This window comes from Macrosteles quadrilineatus, unplaced genomic scaffold (genome assembly GCF_028750875.1).
Source record: "Macrosteles quadrilineatus isolate MER2022 unplaced genomic scaffold, UCM_ALF_1.0 Scaffold_4__1_contigs__length_99947679, whole genome shotgun sequence".
Lineage (NCBI taxonomy): Eukaryota > Metazoa > Arthropoda > Insecta > Hemiptera > Cicadellidae > Macrosteles > Macrosteles quadrilineatus.
The window spans coordinates 42,068,155-42,087,639 of NW_026542597.1; the positions used below are offsets into that span (position 1 = coordinate 42,068,155).

The 19,485-nt window shown below is 33.7% G+C and overlaps 1 protein-coding gene across 12 annotated transcripts in view; it reads right to left on the reverse strand.

Moving 5' to 3' along the window:
* LOC128993620 (mucin-2-like) overlaps positions 1-19,485 on the reverse strand; it is a 104,558-nt gene that overhangs the window by 78,743 nt on the left and 6,330 nt on the right. For 2 of the 12 annotated variants that reach the window (XM_054417634.1, XM_054417624.1), the window contains exons 2-3: positions 7,359-7,544; positions 4,981-5,248 (exon numbers count right to left, since the gene is read on the reverse strand). The exons of 3 other annotated variants lie outside the window; for them this stretch is intronic. In XM_054417634.1, the coding sequence (XP_054273609.1) occupies positions 4,981-5,248; positions 7,359-7,521 (431 nt within the window). In that variant the 5' untranslated portion in view covers positions 7,522-7,544. Of the gene's footprint in view, positions 1-428; positions 721-2,342; positions 2,791-4,980; positions 5,249-7,358; positions 7,545-9,577; positions 9,800-12,244; positions 12,821-18,117; positions 19,125-19,485 lie in introns of those variants that run through there. 7 more of the 12 variants (XM_054417625.1, XM_054417627.1, XM_054417629.1 and 4 more) reach the window with 6 other exon arrangements.

A 19,485-nucleotide genomic window follows, 5' to 3' on the forward strand; every position in this document is an offset into this window, starting at 1 on the left:
TATTCCCAAACATTTAAAGTGCTCAATAAATATCACACTTTTCAAACATGTAATGACTCACTCTAAATGATATCTTTTCAAATATTCTTTAAGTTTCGTTATTAAAGTACAAAGCTATCTGCAGTAAAACATTGTTAAATGACAAAAGGTACACATCGAAATTTGGTTTTGAAGTTGATATTTATTATTTTTGTACATAAAGAGTAGAGCGTATTGGAATTAAATTTAATCTAATTTGGTGTAATTTTGTTTACGTTTATTGTTTATTCATGTGATCCAATTGTAACAAATAATTCATCTCTAGGGCATTTTTCTTTATATGTACATTAATGCAATAAATTAGGCCTAAAACTAACTACATATATTAATGATTAAAATAAAAAATAAATATTATTATACTAAAAATATCACTCAGTTTAGTATCTTACAGCAATATCAGAGGCTCCTGTATGTCTTTATAAGACTTCGGCAATGACTTCAATTTCTTCTTTCTTTCGTACCACATGGCTTTCCTAATGATCGACAGATCATGCTTGCTGATATTTTCAGCACTCACTGCAGAACTTTCAATTTCCTTTTTAATAAGTTTTTCTGGTTTTTCAAAAGGACTGTTACTTGCTTTTCTTTTGCAGGAGTTAGCAATAATATGTCTTGAATATTTCTTGATATCTGGCCCATGGTTGTGTTCGAACGTCCCTTCTTTGATAACGGTAGTTTCACCTAAAACACAACAAAACCCAAGTTTCAATAAAATACTAATTGTGTTTACAAATGTATTTTTTACTGGGATCTCATATTATAGAAAGTATTCAATTATATGTTAAGTACCGTTTCAATTGTTTGTGTTTTGTATAAAAGTTGTAAAAATGTAAAAAGCCTATGTATATAGAGGGGCAATAAATATAATCTTCTGTTTAATACTTAGTTACAATACAAAAAAATCATAACCGTTTGTTCCTATGACTTGATATTGCTTGTTTACGAACTCATGAAAACTACATTTTCATACCAAATTTTGTCGAATTCTGACAGCTTTCGCTTGACTTAGGTTTGCCACACACTGTAAAAGTTAACATTACAATCACCTGACTATAACTTAAAAGGCCTGTGATGCAGTACATATATGTAAAATAGTAAAAGTAGTTAAATCCAGATCGTGGTTCTAATTTTGTTCCTTTGGGTGCCAAACTGTAAAATGTTTTGTTATATCTTTAAGGAGTTAAATATTCATTTAAAAATGTGCACTCCAGCTTCACGCTGAAGTTAGATTAAAAAATGTGGCACACAAATGGTACTTAACAACCATATGAATAGATTTCCCTTGTAATATACTGTATAAAAAGGTGCCCAAAAAGCTGTGTGTAAATGTAAAAGGTGTGTGTTGGAGCTGTGTCCAAAAAGTCCTGGGACGGTTAAATATTTAAATAGTAATAAAGATAGAGTTAACAAACTGGAACAAAGATACAGAGCATAGAAATCATTTAAGAGATATTATTCAGTGATAGGCTACCTCCTGAAGGGGGGGGCGTGGCTCGCTAGGAGTCATTAGGAAATCTCAAATGTAAGCGTAGGTTGATATATGCACATCAAAGTACTGTAATGGTCTTTATAGTATAGTAGAATATAATACCATTGACTATTATATAATGCCAAAACCAAAGCTTAACTGAACAGCTGAGTCAAAAATAGGAGCCGTTCAAAGATTTAAAATATTGCAAATTCAAGTAAGTTTCAAACGGCTGCCAGACAACAGACATAATTTTTTTCAAAATGTGTGATATCTGTTTTAATGTTTTGTTGTGACATCGACAGCAGGAGTAGAAGAAATTCATTCATTATTGAATATATAAATACTATATTACAAAATTGTATAAATAAATACATTGACAGGATAGGATAATAGCTTATAAGGAAAGATCAACACGATAATTGGAAAACGTAAATATTGTAAATTCTGTTAAATTTATTACATTCTGGTCCAATTTTCTCCAAGATTAAAAATATAAGCAGATTTTAATAGCTAGGCCTACTCCCTAAAAAAAACACAGAATCTAAAATGCTGTAGTCTAAGGCCTGATTCAATAGCTACATTGTCAAAAAAGATCCTATACCCAATATTGTTTCTTAGTTTTTCCCATACGTTATTTTAAAGAGGCTTTTTTTGAAACTTTGAGCCATAACTAAAAGTGTAAAACACCATACCAAGAAAAACACATTACAGCTTGTAATTGTTATAAAAATAAGAAAAGGGATACAAAATGATAAATCTTTTCTTAATGTTTGATTTAAAAAAATAAAAAAGTAGTAGGAATAAATTACCATCATAAATTTTATTAACTTACCTTCAGTGTAGCAGATAGCCTTGCAGCGGCCTTTATGGTTGCCGTATCTATCACACACCCACTTCACAACGCCACTCTTCAATACTAACTTTTTATGGAACTTGAATTGATCGATCATTAGGAAATTTCTCCCCCTACTACTGTCTTCTAAATACACGTCCATTTTATTCTGAATTTTGAACAAAACTGTAAGACAGTAGATCGGATGCAAGGTTTTAAATAAGGGGGATGGTAAGAGGGTAGCTGGAATTACTCAAACTGCATTCTTAGTCTCAGGCCCAGGTCCTTTTTTTCGGAATTTCACTCAAATAATAACACACTTCGTTACTCAATACGTTTTTAAAGAGAAGGAATACTTTGATCAAATTCCTTCCTTATAGGGTTAATGCACCCTGTATGCATGGCTGTTTCATATATACTGTACATATAATCCTATTAAGTAATTAATATCTCTTGCCCGTCTGGCTAATCACTAGTCTCCATGATGTTTATTGATTCACAATCGCTTATGAATGGCCGATGTAGTATTTCCACCGTGCTATGACAAGGTCTTCTGGGGACAAACAGCTCTGAATTTATGACATCGCGGACTGTCAGTCTAAAGGCTTAGTGGAAGAGAGGGGTCGCGTTAACAAAATGTATAGATTATTAAAAACATTATATTATAGATGAAAGGTAAACAAGTGACGATAAAAATATAAGAATAATTCCAGATTTTCCATATTCAAAATACAATTTAAGGGATATATTTGTCCCAGCCAAAGTAACCCAAACCTTACCGAAGAAAAAATACTCCGGCGTTAAAGCGGTCTTTCTATTCGTTACTCTTCACTCTCAGCACCCACCTTGGCTAGCCGGCTGCTAAGTCAATAATTCAGAGCAGTTGGTATCCAGAGGCACTTGAAATTGGGGAACCAAGTAATTTTCGCATTTCCACACTTGAAAAAAAACCTTCACCCACTGACCACCTTTTTAGCGAATTTCCCATATAGGGAATAAGCCATTACCGTAGGTCTCATCCTCAGACCTAGACCCGGGACCGATTAACTTTTTTGTTTTGAGATCCGTAGTGAGATAACTCAAGCAAAAATGGTACAATTTTGATTAAATTTGGTTAAAAAATGTAAAACCAACGTTTATTCGAATGAGTTAGCAATCGAGCATTATCGGAATATGGGAGCGAGGAGTTTATGGAGGGTTTTATGGGGTAAAAATTGGAGTTTTCCATTTCAAAATTTCTTTCCAAACCATTTTTTAGTTAAACAAATTTAGTATATTGAAGCGTTGTTATATGTCTAATGGTTATGGAGAAAATTTTAAAAATGCAAATTCAAAGTTTCCACATTTATTTTTATGGAGAATAAATAAACTGCTGCTGTTTGCTTAGTTATGGATATATTTCAATCAAACTTGGTTTTCGCTTAGTCTGCAGGTTGTGGTTGGCCACAGCGGGGGAATATATGTTTTGTATTTTGAATTTCACCAATGATCCCGGCATGTAAAAACGACTGGAAGAGAGGTTTCAGCTTTTGACACTCTACTATAAAACGAACAAATTCTATAATAAAATATTTATTTAATAAATTAGTTATAACTAGATAGATTGTTAACATACTCCTGACACATCAACTAGTTACGAGATGTAATTCAATGTATGTATCTTCCGATTTTATTAATTTACAAACCTTAGGTATTTAAAGTTGAGCCCCAACTTACACTTTCTACCCTAGATATAGTACATGGAGAAAGTATTGTTTTGGCCAACATTTTTGAGTTTGAGTTTTGATTGGATTTATCCGTTTTGGGTCCTCCGAACCCAAAAAAGTGGTTTTTGAAGAGATGTCTGTCTGCCTGTCTGTGTGTGTGTCTGTATGAATGTGTTCAGAGTAACAGACCACATCTGTGGTCCAATTTTATGAAATTTGGTATGTATGTAATCATCCATGTTATCTCCAGGCATTATTTTATTTTATTTTGATTTTGATTTTTAACACATTTGCTACTGCAATAGTACGAAATTGTTCATTCACATGGACCAGCGACGCACACATGATCTTTAACTAGTTCTTAGAACAATCTTTAATTAGTTGTTAGTTGTTGTCAACTGGCAATCAAAAGTCTGCTCGTTCGATCTTAAAATAAGTCAGTAGTTTTTTATGGTTCAAAACTGGACCCAGCTGTTCCTGATGAAACAGCTGATCTTAGTCAATAACAAAGCTACACAGATCATCCCACTCCAGCCCACACACCTGTGTCTGTATTGAACCGCGGTCAGAGGGTGTTTTTGGTACATACAAACTGATCAGGATGACATGGAAGGTAAAATATTAAAGATACGCCATATTTGACAATTTGTTTTTGTTTATAGTTGTTTGCTTACTTTTTTCCTAAATTAACCTTTTGATTCTTACCATAAATCTATCTATATATGTACAGAATGTCCTGTAAGTAAACAGCTAATCTCCGTGAAATGATTCCATGGGTTAAAATTGCTTCACACACATTATCAGTAAAGCAACAATTATCTTCAGTTCTCATGCTTTGTTGCAATATATTACAGACATGATCAGTAGAATTGAAGGAGATAAATAGGCTATAGTAAAAAGAGGTAAATATAGTTGATAAATATGTTTCTTACGGCAATGTCAGAGTCTTCTCAGAGTTCTTCAATTTCTTCTTTCTTTCTAACCACATGGCCTTCCTAATGACAAGCATATCATGCTTGCTGAGGTTTTCACGCACTGCAGAAGATTCAATTTCCTTTTTGATCAGTTTTTCTGGTTTTTCAAAAGGACTGTCGGTTGCTTTTCTTTTGCATATGTTAGAAATAATTTGTCTTGTATATTTCTTTATATCTGGTTTATGGTTGTGTTCAAATGTTCCTTCTTTGATAACTGTAGTTTCCCCTAAAACACAACAATAAATTTCAATATACTATTTGTGTTTAAATTTCTATAAGCTATATGTATTTTTATGTAGACAGTATTTAAAGAAGGAGCCTTAGATAATGGTAGTTTAACCTGTAAAACAACGAAACCAAAATTTCAATATACTATTTCTGTTTAAATGTAAATGTATATTTAAATTGGGATCACATATTAGAGTAACCACGTATTAGAGTTGTACAAGTCGTAAAAATTTAAAGAGACTGTGAACAAAATTCTAATAAACCTAAGCTTACAAATTAGAGTCCTTGGAGCCTAGACGTTCTAACTCATAAAACAATTTTAAAAATACAAAGAAAATGTTTAATCTCACAGTAGGATACTAGATATTTAATCTACAATCACTTTAGTATTTGATAAATATTTTGAGATAGTAAATAACTCTTCCGCGGCTGTTTAGTTTGAAAAATAACGAAAATTAACATTTCTCTTATGGCGGGCAAATCCAAGATGTTTGATGGCTTCCATGAACTCCCTTGGAAATCAATTCAAAACAACAAAGACAATTTTTTTCTCATAATATACAAGATATTTAAATTATAATCACTTTGATGTTTGAAAAACTATTTTTGGGCGATAATTAAATCTTAAAGGTGTGGTTTGAAATTATCCAAGATGAATGGCCGCTAACTTCCAAGAACTCTTAAGATATTCTTCGATTCCTAGCAAGCCGCGCCCTGTGGATTTAGCGTATCACTGAATGGTGTGTTCAAATTATTGTTATACTGTACACAGTAACTTTGTTTAAAGTTTTTAGCTCTGTCTGTATTTTTTAACCGTCCTGGGGATTTTTTGTCCCCTGTATGTACACACTACGGGAAATATTGCTGCACATGTTTAGTATTCATTCGTAAGCTATGTTAAAGATTTAAAAATTGTGGCACAAAGATGTTACTTAATGTTTATATAAATATGTTCCTCTTTGTGCTGTATGTGCGCTGTAGCATGAATTTTTAAATTTTGAAATGAGCTTATTACTCGAAAGTTAGACGCAAAGTTTTTTAGTTTGGCACCAAAAGGAACAAAATTAGTACAACCATTTGGTATAACTATTTAACGTGAATTCACCTTATGGTGAATTATGGTGAATTCACGTTAAATAGTTATACCAAATGGTTGTACTAATTTTGTTCCTGTTGGCGCCAAACTAAAAAACTTTGCCTCTAACTTTCGAGTAATAAGCTCATTTTATTTAGTACTAATTACATACTAAATAAAATACAACTCCATGGAGTCTGTATAAAAATTATTTACAGAGTTATAACAGGGTACAATTGGGGTTTCCCTCTATACTCAATGGTGGTGGGCGGTTTTTATAGTAAATTTTAAAGAACTACAACATTTTCTTCTGAATTCAGGTCCTATTGCAAAGTGTGGGTAAAGGGACTACAATATTGTTAACAGCAACATATTTAGCTCATGCAGGACCAAACCCTGAGGTTTAATTTATGTTACCAAAAAGGCACGTCCAAAATATCAAAAAAATATAATTAGGAGTCAAAATACAATAACAAAAATATAATTTTTTATTATTTAGATTTTGACTGGTCTATTTAATTATTTATTTATTATTTATTGCTTTTATTATAAGTCATATATGTTAAAAATGTAAAATAAATGCCTTAATTGTGTGGATGAAAGTAAGATTTCAATAATTTCCAACATTCTCGTCCAATTTTTGACATAGAAGAATGAAGATTGTATTAACTACCTAAATAGAACCATTTAGAACCCTGAATGTAAAATGCCTGATTAAATTAGGCCTGATTGAATGGATACGTTGACAACAAAAATCATCTCTAACGAGTTATTATGAATAAGTATATTCAATATTGTTCCATTAAGAAACAATAGATGTTTTCAAGGTTAGTTTTTTTCCAATATGTTATTAAACAGGCCTTCTAAACTTTGAACTAAAACTAAAAGTGTGTAATGTATCCACACTACGAAGAACATTAAAGCTCGGACTGTTTATAAAAGTATGAAAATGATTATAAAATAATAAATGCCAAATAAGTAAAAAAAAATGGTACAAGGAAGTAAAAATCCAAAATAATGTTTACTAACTTACCTTCAGTGTAGCAGAGAGCAAAGCAGCGGCCTTTGCGGTCTTGGTATCTATCGCACACCCACTTCACAACACCACTTTTTAGCACACACTTTTTATGGAACTTATATTTATCAACCAATAGGAAATTTCTCCCCTTACAAGTGCCCCCTAAATGCACGTCCATTCTATTCTGAGGTTTGCACAGAACTGAAAGACAGTACCAATGCAAATGAGGTCAGTCTCAGCCTAGCCACTAAGGATGCCAACGTCTGGTAGTGATCTATAACTTACTGATGACACAGTTGACACCGAAAACCACCATGGATTTTAATGCAAATGAGGTTTGACACAGATGGCAAGGGGGTAGCTGGAATTACTCAAACTGCTTACTCCGTCTCAGGCACAGGTCGTGTTTTCGGAATTTCACTCAAATAACATATTCGTTAGTCAAGACGTTTTAGAGAATAAATACCCTAGGCCTAATCAAATTCCATATAGGGTGAGTGCACACATGAATACCATCCCCTGTGAATTACCGTTATATAGCCTACATAAAACATCATAGGTAATATTATATTGTTCGGATACTTAAAATAACCCCGTATATTCTAGGTTTTATAACTTTCTGAATGAACTATGGAAATACGTGATAGTAGTTGGTCTGGAATTATCTAGAAAGAATATTCCAGATGTTTATATACTGTAATACAATTATAGATGTGTTTACAGCATTTAACATGATTCATGAGTGTTAAGATAGAGGTCACGAATATTCCGCCTATTGATTTTGTGATCGGCTTTGTACTTTGATACCGACATTGCGGGGTTCACTGCTAATCTGTTTAAAACTCTGTCAATTTAAAGGCAATATTAACATATCAATGTATTTTCGTAGGCTTAGCCCCTAGTTTCGTAGGAGTGTCCCTAGTTTAGGCCTTAATGTTTGCCTATTTTTTGCGCATTTAAAAAGAAAAAAAAGCGCTTAGAGACAGACTTCGGGAGAAAGCTTAGAATCTGCCAAATAAAACGATACCTAACTCGATCCAGTTCAATCCGATTTTGTCAGTCATAGAGCCTTCGCCGTAAACAGTGTTTGTGAGTCGAAAAATCAACACTAAACACTACACAAAGTGTGTACACTCGGAGAGTTAAACTAAAAAAAATAGCTGAACTTCATTAAAGGTCATAAAATGTAGCTACATTAAGCTGAATTAAGTTAACTAAATCGCTAAATTGAGCTAATTGGCTAAATCATATTAGCTAGGTATGGAAATACTTAGTGTATTTATTATTTGCATTATTTTACCCGGACAGTGGTCAGGGAGGAGACCCCCCCCCCCTCCCTCGACAGCTCGCAGGTCAATTCCTGCTTCAAGGAACCCTAATATCTACCTGCCAACCCCCGGATTAGTTTGGATGATTCAAAACAACCCTCTGGCTGCATATCAGTTTGTAAGCAGCTGTTGTCGAGGGTGGCTTTCTCATCTGTTCCATGGCCATTATGTCAAACATTATGTTACATGGCCAAATCAAGCAACATATGGAGAAATTGAATTGTGAAGGACTATATATTTGTCCTATACATGTACATTTGTCCTGTCAAATAAGTAGCCTACATAACTACAGTGGTGTTTTATAGTTACCCAGGCAACAACAAATTCTGACGAAGAACATATGAGGATTTTTTTTCATTCCTGTGACAGTCAGCTTGGTAAAGATACTTAACAAGTTCCAAAAATACCCCAACCGCAGCAAACCTGCATCCTATGCGAATTTCCATTTGCCAGATTGGATTTTCACAAAAAAATCTCCTTAAGAATACAACAACAATGATGGTGGAAATAATGGGTAGCAGACGCAATGCTGTAGTTTTTTACAAGTTTTTATGTATATTTAGATACATTTTAATAAAACAATACATAACAAAAGATTCTTTGTGATTCACTTCATGTTATAGATTATATTAATATTTAGTTTAAAATAATCCAGTGCCTCCCAATTTTGACATTGTAAAATTGAAAGAATTAATTTTTAAGGGGGTTTCACTACGATATTGAATTATAAGTGGCTGGGTACATACATACGGACAGCGCGCCGGGGTTAAAATATAAAAGAGATTAATATCCACTGTCACAACTGCCTCCATTCAGTGATACCGAAACTGTAAACTAGTCTTATTTCAACGCGTTATGTGTTATTAGGGTATTTGTTTTTTGGTAATGAAATGTTTTCAATGTTACCTCCAGTAAGCGGCAGGTGGGCTGAGCGGAGGGTGGGTTGAGCGGCGACTCTCAGGTACTCTAGCTTTTCTGACTTCCGACGCTGCCTCGTCAGGAACGCACTTGTGTTCACCAACACTAACGATTTCGTTGTTCTTTGACTTTAATTTTGCACAGCAGTTGCTCTTTTTATCGTTCACGCAGTACCAAGTCACTAAACCACTTTTTGTTTCACTTTTCTTTCTATACGAGTATCCATTATATATTACGCAAGGATTCCCTTTTCTCGTTTCAACCAATTCCATGATTTAACTTAATTACTTTATAGGAATTATAAACAACAAGAACAATAATAAAAATACAATAATGATAAATATTACTATTCAAATTGAACTAATCCCATTTTTGAGCTACAACTATGGTAACTTAACCCTAGAACGGCCACATAGAGTGTTTCTGTAGGGCCAGGCAGTTTTTGCCTTCCGTGCAGCGTTTTACTCTCACAGTTGTAAAACCCTTATTTATTTACCAAAACATATAATATTTTATACCATCAGATTCGGGACATTCTAGAGAACATAAATATATCAATCAAATACAAAAATCTAGTTCAAAAAAATAAATTTTTGTAACAAAAAACAAAAATCCTAAATTCACAAAAACAACATTTCAAAAGTATGGACGCATACAAAATCTAATTTTTTTTCTTTTCAAAAATTCAAGATATACAAATTGTTTTACTTTGATTTCCCTACATAAATATATCAAAATATTTGAAACTAATATAAAACATTTTGAGTTATGTTCAAAAGTGTAAAACTCTGCACTTTTTCTGAATTTTACATACTTATATACTTTTTAGGCCTACTTTTAGAAATAGATCAAAAACATGAAAACAACACATATTTTCTGTTAGGGAAGTAAACAAGAAACAAAAAAATATATGATTTTACATGCAATAGCTAAAAAATAAATATAGTATTTCACTTGGAAAAAAGAATTTGTTTTTACTTACGGAAAATCACAAAAAAACTTTGAACTTCAAATGTAAGTAAAAAAATAAAAATTTAGATTATACGAATTTCAAGATATGCAAAATGTTTGAAATGTTATGCTTATTTAGAAAATATATAGTTTATTGGGTATAAAAAAATATTGTTATTTTCTGAAGCAACAAAATATAAAAAAGAGCACATTTTTGGATCAAGCACTAAGTTTTGCTCTAAATTGTCTACAAATTACTCTTCCTTTCTTGATTATAATGGATGATTGTTGCTGTTTACCATAATAAATAAGATCTATTTAGCAAAATAATAAAACTTGTATACTAGGTAACCATAGAATCAAAAATAAATGTTTAGTTTACAAACCAACAGCTGCACGCACCCAAATAATGAAAACATCTGACCGCGGCGCGACAGGTGTTTGGACATTGCATCAGTTTGACCAAAAAGAAAAACAAAAATATCACTGAAGGAAACTTTCAACTATAGTAAGTTCGAAAGAGGATTTCTTCCCCTTTATTTTCATATGTTTCTTTTTTTCCTCGTCAAAATACATGCAGAGTAATGAATAGTTTTCCAAAAGACTAAAAAAGTCGTTTGGCCATATAGAAAACTCTTACGCAATTTGTTTATAGAGGCTTTGTAAAAAAATCACAGCTTGTAAACTAACAATGCTAGACAAAATCTATCAACGGACAGAATGTAGAGAAATAATCCCTGGAATCAGTGGTACTAATCAAAATGATCTACGACGTAGAATAGTTTTGCCACGTATTTTAGAAAATGGCTGATTTTGCCTTTGCTGCCCGATCGATAAAGCCCGCGAGGCGCGAAACTCAAATATGTGTTATGTTTATTTACTTTTCCTGCGTTATTAGTTACGTAAATGTGTATATAATGTATGGAAATTGTAGCTCATTTGATTGTCTTTCCAATGGTATAATCCGTGTTGTGATTACTGCATATTATCAGTTCCAAATATTTGCTAGAAAAAAAGTCTGTAGCAAACGACTAAAAAAGTTGTTTGGCCACCATCTTACCGTAACCCAACGACTAAAAAAGTCGTTTGGCCGTTCTAGGGTTAAAAATATCTAACATATAATTGTAAAAAATTTGAAAACATCCAGTAAAGCCGTTCTTACTAAACGAACCTACTTAGGCTTACTGAGGCCAGACAACAAATTTTACATTACCTTCATGAATTAGTTTTTGCACAAATTACACCTATCTCAGCCACATTGTGTTGCAAGTATGACTTTTATTAATAATACTATCTTAAAGCTGAAAAAATTCAATTTATTTAATTTAACATAGCTAAAGTTGTCGGAGTCTGAATCAACAATACAAAGTGAAGATGTTTAGAAAATGTGAAGACAAAAAAATCACAGATACATAATGGTGCCAGTAGTAATGTGTATAAACGAAGGTAGAGAAAGAGGGTGACAAAAGAATCCGCCGTTCACAGGGTGGGTTGTAAACTGGTTAATCTTTCCGACCCCCGACTATTTCTATTGAACCTGAGAGAGTCGCCTCTTAAACCACCTGCCAATCACTGGAAGTCGCTGTTCAACGCAACTTCAAATCAAGAAATTTTACCAAGTAAATATGACTACAAAACGTGAACAAAAGTAAGAAAGAAATTATTGTTCGAGTAAATGTTCTGTAGTATGCCATAAGTACTTACGCGATAACAATGGAGTTCAATTCATCATGTACATCTCCTCTTGATGCATGCGACGAAGAAATTGCTCTGCGTGCTCTTCCTATTGCCCGGGAGAAAGAGGTAACATCCTCCTTGGTCACAGAATTTGAATAAGATGCGATTTCTTCCTCAACAAGTTTTCGAGGTCGCTCCGTATTTTCTTTGGTGGCTTTAAATTTTAACTTGTTTCTAATAACCTCACGAAGGATGTTAGCGGGTTTGGGATGAAGGTGGTTTAGATCGGTTTTGAACACAACACATTCGCTTTTGTCTGTCCACAATTTTGAATTACAAGATTGTTCGACACATCGCCAAGCCATTCCTGCACAAGTATTTCTGTCGAATCGAAATTTGTAGCCTTCGTAAACCAACAATGGCTTGCCACGTTTACTGAGCATACGCTCCATCTTCTCTGGGCGAGTTCCGAAACACAACTAACTGAGAACGAAGCAACGTAGTGTGAATAGTGAGGAATAGCTCCAAGGGTTGGATGTGGTTCGATGGGCAGATTGACCCCTGGCTCTGGGGTCTTAACAAACCCTCGTCAAAAATCAGGTCGCGGCAAATAGGATATGTGGTTGACTCCCTGATACATCTAGACTCGATACAATAGAGCTAAGTAATACCATTGACAAAGAGAATTAAATATAGACTGTCAGCCGTGCAGTGGTTACCATGGTTACCATAGGTTCTGGCACACACCACTGGGAGCGCTGTGTAGTTACGTAGCACTTAGGCCGTAACTACATGGCGCTCGTAGCGGTGTGCGCCAGTACCTATGGTAACCGCAGCACAGTTGACAGACTATATTTAATTCTTTTTGTCCATGGTAATACTGAGAGAAAAATTATACATCACTCTCGACCGGCAATCTGTGTCCAAACTGTGTCCAACATTCTTAAAACTGTTTTATTCTCATTGGTTTTATGGTGTACTTTCTAACAACTACTTTCTAATAACTTGAGCAGAAATGATCCGATTATACTAATTTTTTTTAGGTACTATACTAATTTACGAATGGTAATTTCGTGTGAACATGTAGATCTTCATTAACTCTAACAAGCTCGCGATGCAGCATACAGTAATTTTACTACGTGAATGGGGGTTTATGGAGAGTTTTATAGGGTGAATATGAGGTTTCCTATTTTTAGTCTTAAAAAGTAACAATTTAAGTTTGCAATTTCTTTTAAACTATTTTGTAGAGTTTAAAAACCATTAATTTAGTATGAAGCTTTGTCACACGCTCAATGGTTTAGGAGAAAATTCGAACAAAACTGTAAATTAAAAATTTTCATGTTATTTTAATTTACAATAACTTAACTGTTGTAGTTGGCTTGTTTCAATAAAATAGTTTGAAATAGTTGATGTACGGTACCTATTTCAAACTATTTCATCAACGTTCATTTAACTATGAAAACATTCTATTACCTTCCCAGTAACAACAGCAAACCTAAGTAGCCTACTAATGTCATTAAAACAGGGAATAAATATGACATTATTAAGGAGGTAGGTACACAGTGTTTTAGTGAAAATCCAATCTGGCAATGGAAATTCGCTTAGTTTGCAGGATTGCTGTGGCAGGGGTATTTAGAGAATTAATCATTTACACCAACTTTAAAATATCATATACAGGCTATTTAGCAAGTCGTAAATATGGCATTGCAAATGGATATTTTTTTAACTTGTAATAAGTAAGAGAGTATTGATAAGAGTTCAATTCTAGTCTTGTTTTGGTTAACAATATATATAGCCTATATTTAACTGTAGCTGTAAAGTGTAAACCTACGGACTAGGCTAGGTTTCATGTGTGTAATGACACATTATAAAACAGAGGGATTTTAAATTATTTTTTGACTAAAAAGATAACTTAATAATATTGAGACACATTAGGCTAGCAATAAAATTATCACTAGGCCTATAGTGTAACTTTTCAACAAAGTAATGCACAATATTTTTTTTTAATTCCTCGAAACATATTCATTTTAGCGAATTTCTCATGTACGGAATAAGCTTTTACCGTAGGTCTCAATGTAAGACCTAGACCCTGGACCGAGTTACTTTTTCGTTTTTATGTCCCCAGAGGCCAAAATTAAATCAAGCAAATGGAAATTCGCTTAGCCAACAGGTTTGCTGCGTCACAGGTATTTTCTTTGACATTTAAATTCTGACGTTGAGCTAAACATTAAAATTACAACTTAGTCTAAAATATTTCTACCTTTTAATAGAAAACTTGATTGATAAGTTATCTACTCAACCATCAAAATAGGTTTACGGACTGTGTATGAAATAGCTAGCGAATAAAAAACGTTAATTTTTATGTTAGGCTCCACTCTAAATGTGAAAAAGCGTTAACAGTTTACCAACAGGACATTAATAAGCTGCCTTTATGGAGGCAAAACATTAAGACCGCTCATAAATAAAAATGAGATCGTGTCTGTATGTCCACTCCTTCCATCACAAAAAAACTACTGGACTAATCAAGCTTAGACCTAAATTTTTCACAAAGATTGTATAACTACATTAGCAACCTTCAATAGATTATTAAACTTTAGAAGAAGTCACTTGTACAGTTATAAAAAAACTTACCAAATAGTTTCATTGACAGACTTTTTACTTTCCCTCCAATGTTTTAAATACTTTCCTGTCCGTTTTTTTCTCGCTTGTGACAAACATAATCCTCGTTTTGCCCGGTCTTTGTTTCGAGGCATTTTCAAAACAAAACCTATCTAACAATTTAACTTCTATTAATTTTCAGCAATTCACTTAAAGATACAAAAAATTAGCGTAATTTTTGACACTGAAAGCCAACTTGTTCACAGGAGAGAATAAGGAGGTTGGCTGGAAAAGTGGGCAGTGACAGGTTGCGAGGGAATGGAGAGTGAGAAGGGCATTATTTTCAAGTCGTAGGCTATATTTAATATTAAGATGTCATTTAAAAAAGCATAAAGTTTTCTCCTGCCCTAAAATATTAGTTTTTTTTAAATTATTTTCATATGGAGTTTAATAGTGATTTAAAGTAACAAAAATACTCAAATTTAGCCTATACTGTATCAGAGTTTTTATGGCGAGTTCCTTGGACTTGGATTAATCAAGAGCAAATGTAGGCTTTGGCATTTTCTGTCGACCGAAAACAAGTGTATTTGAAGGCCACGCCACACCACATCTGCCGCTACCGCCGAGTGCAAAGGGACGGTTATGGTTTCAGTTACATTTTAAATATATGTTAAATATAATTGAAGACCTTGCTTCTTTGCAACACCTAGGGCCTAGTTTATTTACTTTCTATATATTAATAGGCAATCATGTTTTTTTAAAACCTCTTGTCTTAACTCAACTTGTGTGTATCGCAGGGAAAATCTATGCATACTGCTAGAAAGATATTTTCCTGTAGGCCTAGAAGTGTATTCCCTTTATACTGTAAATTACAATAGGCTAAAAAATGATCACAAAAATTAATTTAAAATTTAAAAAAACAACATGGGCCTTATGGGTTGCTATGATGGTGACAAAATAACAACAAAATATAAACAGAAAATTAAAACAAATGGAAGACATTCCAATCACATGTTTTATATACACCGTAGAGTAGATATAGAGAAGTCTGTACAGTACATATTTTTGTCGACCACTGTAAATAAATATCGACCATAGTGACTCGCCCGTGTCTAACGCAGCTAGCTGATAATCATCCTCCTGCACTCCAGAGGAACCTGTCGACTTTGCTAAAAGAAGCCTTCCTTCTCGGGCCTATTATGTTCAAGAGTGCAAAAAGTTATCCTGCTGGTAGCTAAATTGGGGAGTCATACTTCTAGCTCTACTATTTGTACATCTTAAAATTATAATAGGATAAATCATACTTAAATCTGATTGATCTGAAAATTTTCATTTCATTTTTTTAGAGAATTTCCCATAGGCCTACAGGGATAAGCTATTACCGTATGTCTCATAGTGAGTCCTGGACCCGGGGCCTACTTACTTTTTCGGTTTGATGACCCCAGAGGCAAAAAACCGTCTGTTCAAATTCAAGGTAGTAAATAAAAAATCATATGGCCTATGTGTCCATTAGCGATAACTCGAATAAAAACTATCTGATATCAATGAAATTTGGTACAACCGTTAAAACCTACATCGGTTTGAAAGACTTCGCGAACTAGCTTCATCAGGATAATGGGAACAGGCATTTATGTTTTTTTGTTTGTGAAAATTAAGTGAAAAATTGTGTGAATGTGTGAAAATTGTGTGTTGTGAAAAATCTCATTTTTGAATCTCCCACTTTTTCTCTAAACTTATTGTAATTTAAATAGGGAATAAATCTGACACATTTAAGAAAATATTTAAGTCAAAATCCAATGAAGATGGAAATTTGCTTAGTCTGCACGTTTTCTGCGGTAGGGGTATCAATTTAATTTTAAATTTGAAGAATCAGTGAATAATACTTAGGCCTACTGTCCAAAAATATTCTTAAATAGTCTACCGTCCTTCGTCTCATATACTGTATGTAAAAATTATCACGAGATATTTTTGTCTGATCAGTGCTTGTTAAAACGCAGCTTGAGTCAACGACGTCTGCGTTAGCAATACATTTTGCTCACTTATTTACTTTTACTAAGCCTATAAGCAAAGTTTTTTTGTTGTATCAAAAGTAGGCCGTTAAAAACCAAAAATAGTGCCTAGTTGATTAATGCACAGTTGTCGACTAGATTTATCTTTATTTACGTTGAATCTAAGAGTAGGCCTATGCATAACTTGGGGAAATAAATTGCACTGAAAGCCCAATGAATTCAAGAAAATTATTGACCATCGTGAGAAACTATTATGAGAGTTGTTGGGTTTTTAGCAAGGTAAACTAAACATCTTGACAGTGTTTGAAGTTCAATCTATTAGATGCGTTCCACCCAGATTGATCCCGCAACCCTCTCACAATTTACAGCAGCTGCATCGATATATCAAATAGCCTATTCTTAATTTTGAGTAGGCCTATGGATTCAAATTAGAAAAATGCGGTTCCATCACATATTAGGGCAGTGACCTTTAAATACACCTTTACTATGTCATGCATTTTGGTAAGTGTAGAGTGTTTTAAAAAGTTGGTTTGTGAAGCTTTGCTACTGACAAAAAAAATTGTTTCTTTGCCAGGACTAACTATGATCAGGACTCCTTGATCAATGACAGACTTAAGTGACAGATGTTTTTTCAATTATACATTTAATACCAATAATGGTTTACCCATAGCCAAAGAAATAAACGCTACGGTACCATACTTCTATAACGATCAATGATATTTTAGTAGGCCTATATTAGTGACATTTAAAAATTCAAATTAAAACATTATGTTTCGGTATTAATTTAGACGAGAATTACAATATCTTTACAAAACAGGTCTTCATTTGCAGGAAAGGCGATTGGCACAAGTCTGAACTCTTTTGTGTAACTTATTATATCCGCTTCTCAGAAAGGAACACAAGCATAATTCACCGAATCTATTTCAAGTTGAGTTTGCTATGTTCCGACCTAATCCCTTCAAACTGACAGTGACGTTTCAGGTCAAATGTTTAAATACTTTCTTAATCTCACCTCAAGATCAGGACAATCTGATCTTCACGCTATGGTCTGTCCTGAATACTTTGAACTGTTTTGAGAAGGAGTTAACTCACTCACTGCTGGCGATCATCAGAAGTGTTGAAATAGCAAAGTAGTAAACACGATGAAAAGCAACTACTGGCTTCATAGTACAAAATTGTTTATGTTAAAAAAATGGCCGTGACACCAAAGATATTAAGTGTTATTAGTGCAACATTTGTAGGAAAATATTATTTTATAAAATGTAATAAGAATACTGAAAAAAGCGACAGTACCTTGTAAAAACTTGTTTGCCATCTGGATAGATGAGCAGCTTGTAGTCTTCTCCGAGGATTATCTCCTTAGCAGCTCCACCAGCAGCTTTCTGAGTTGCAGGAGTGAAAGCTATGATTTCATCTTCCTTTTCTTTATTCACTTTTGCACTTTTTCTTTTAACCCGTTTGTTAATCAATGCGAATGATTCTTCGATTGTCGCATCAACAGTTTTGGAAATATTTCCAATATTCCAGCTTTCTGGGTCTACTTCACACGTAATGTTTTCTCCAATGTCAATTACGGTGGGTTCTCCTTCTGTATGTTTTTTTTCCAAAGGTGTTTCCGTTTCACTAGTGATGTCGAAAGTACCATCAATTGGTATTGGTACAGCGTTGCGATTTAGTTTTCTTGACGAGGCTTTTATATCTGTAGTTCTGAAATGATCGGAACACAACCTCTTGTGCAGATAGCTTTTGGAGAAGGATTCAGCATTATGTAAATTTCCACTGTTCACAAGCCATTGTTGAAATATTGTCGGTTTTACTTTGGGATTAGGGTAACAGTAAAATCTTTTGTCTGGACATAGTCTCTCTACGTTCCTACACCCTTTGTATTGACATATACGACGTGATCCAGATCGCCTACTTCGTTCTGGTTGAGTTGACATTTTTACTGCAAAGCAATCGTTTTTGAACACTAAAAAAGTCTTTAAATGTGTCTACGATTAACAATGTAATAATGAACTGTAATATCTATTAAGTCATTTGACTTGTGATGACAAAAAGTCAAAAACTGTTGCTTATACACCTTTGTGTTGATCAAACAGACAAATTTGGGACTTTTAACACTCCTTTGAAAAGTTGCACAAGTTCATTTTTAAAACCTTTAATAGGCCTACTGTTATGGGCTACCAAACACGCCAACTTTAAAAGTATTAAGCCCAAAGAAAAACAATCCAAAAACTAAGAACAGGATGGACTCCACACAATCATTTTTGCTTTGACACTAATTGAACTAAATTTCAGAACTGAAACTTAAGATCTTGTAAACCAAGCATTGTGCACCTCACCATTGAACGAGCACATAGTTTTTAAGTCTAGTAGAATTGATTTAATAAGTCACTAACGGACATTCATGTTGATTAATTAACGGCGGCAGAGTGGATTCTTCTCAACGTCGTTTCAGTATTTGGACTTTCAGCTCAGTTACCACCGGTACCAAATAGGCCTACACTTTCAGCTATTCCATGCATATCAGGATTCAGGAGGATGGTTCATTTGACTCTGTAGAGTGACCGAAAAAGAGTAGCCTAATTCGTACTGTAGTTGACATGGTAAGACCTAGATGTGAGACTACTTTAACCACATGTTTCTAGAAGTCATTAGAAG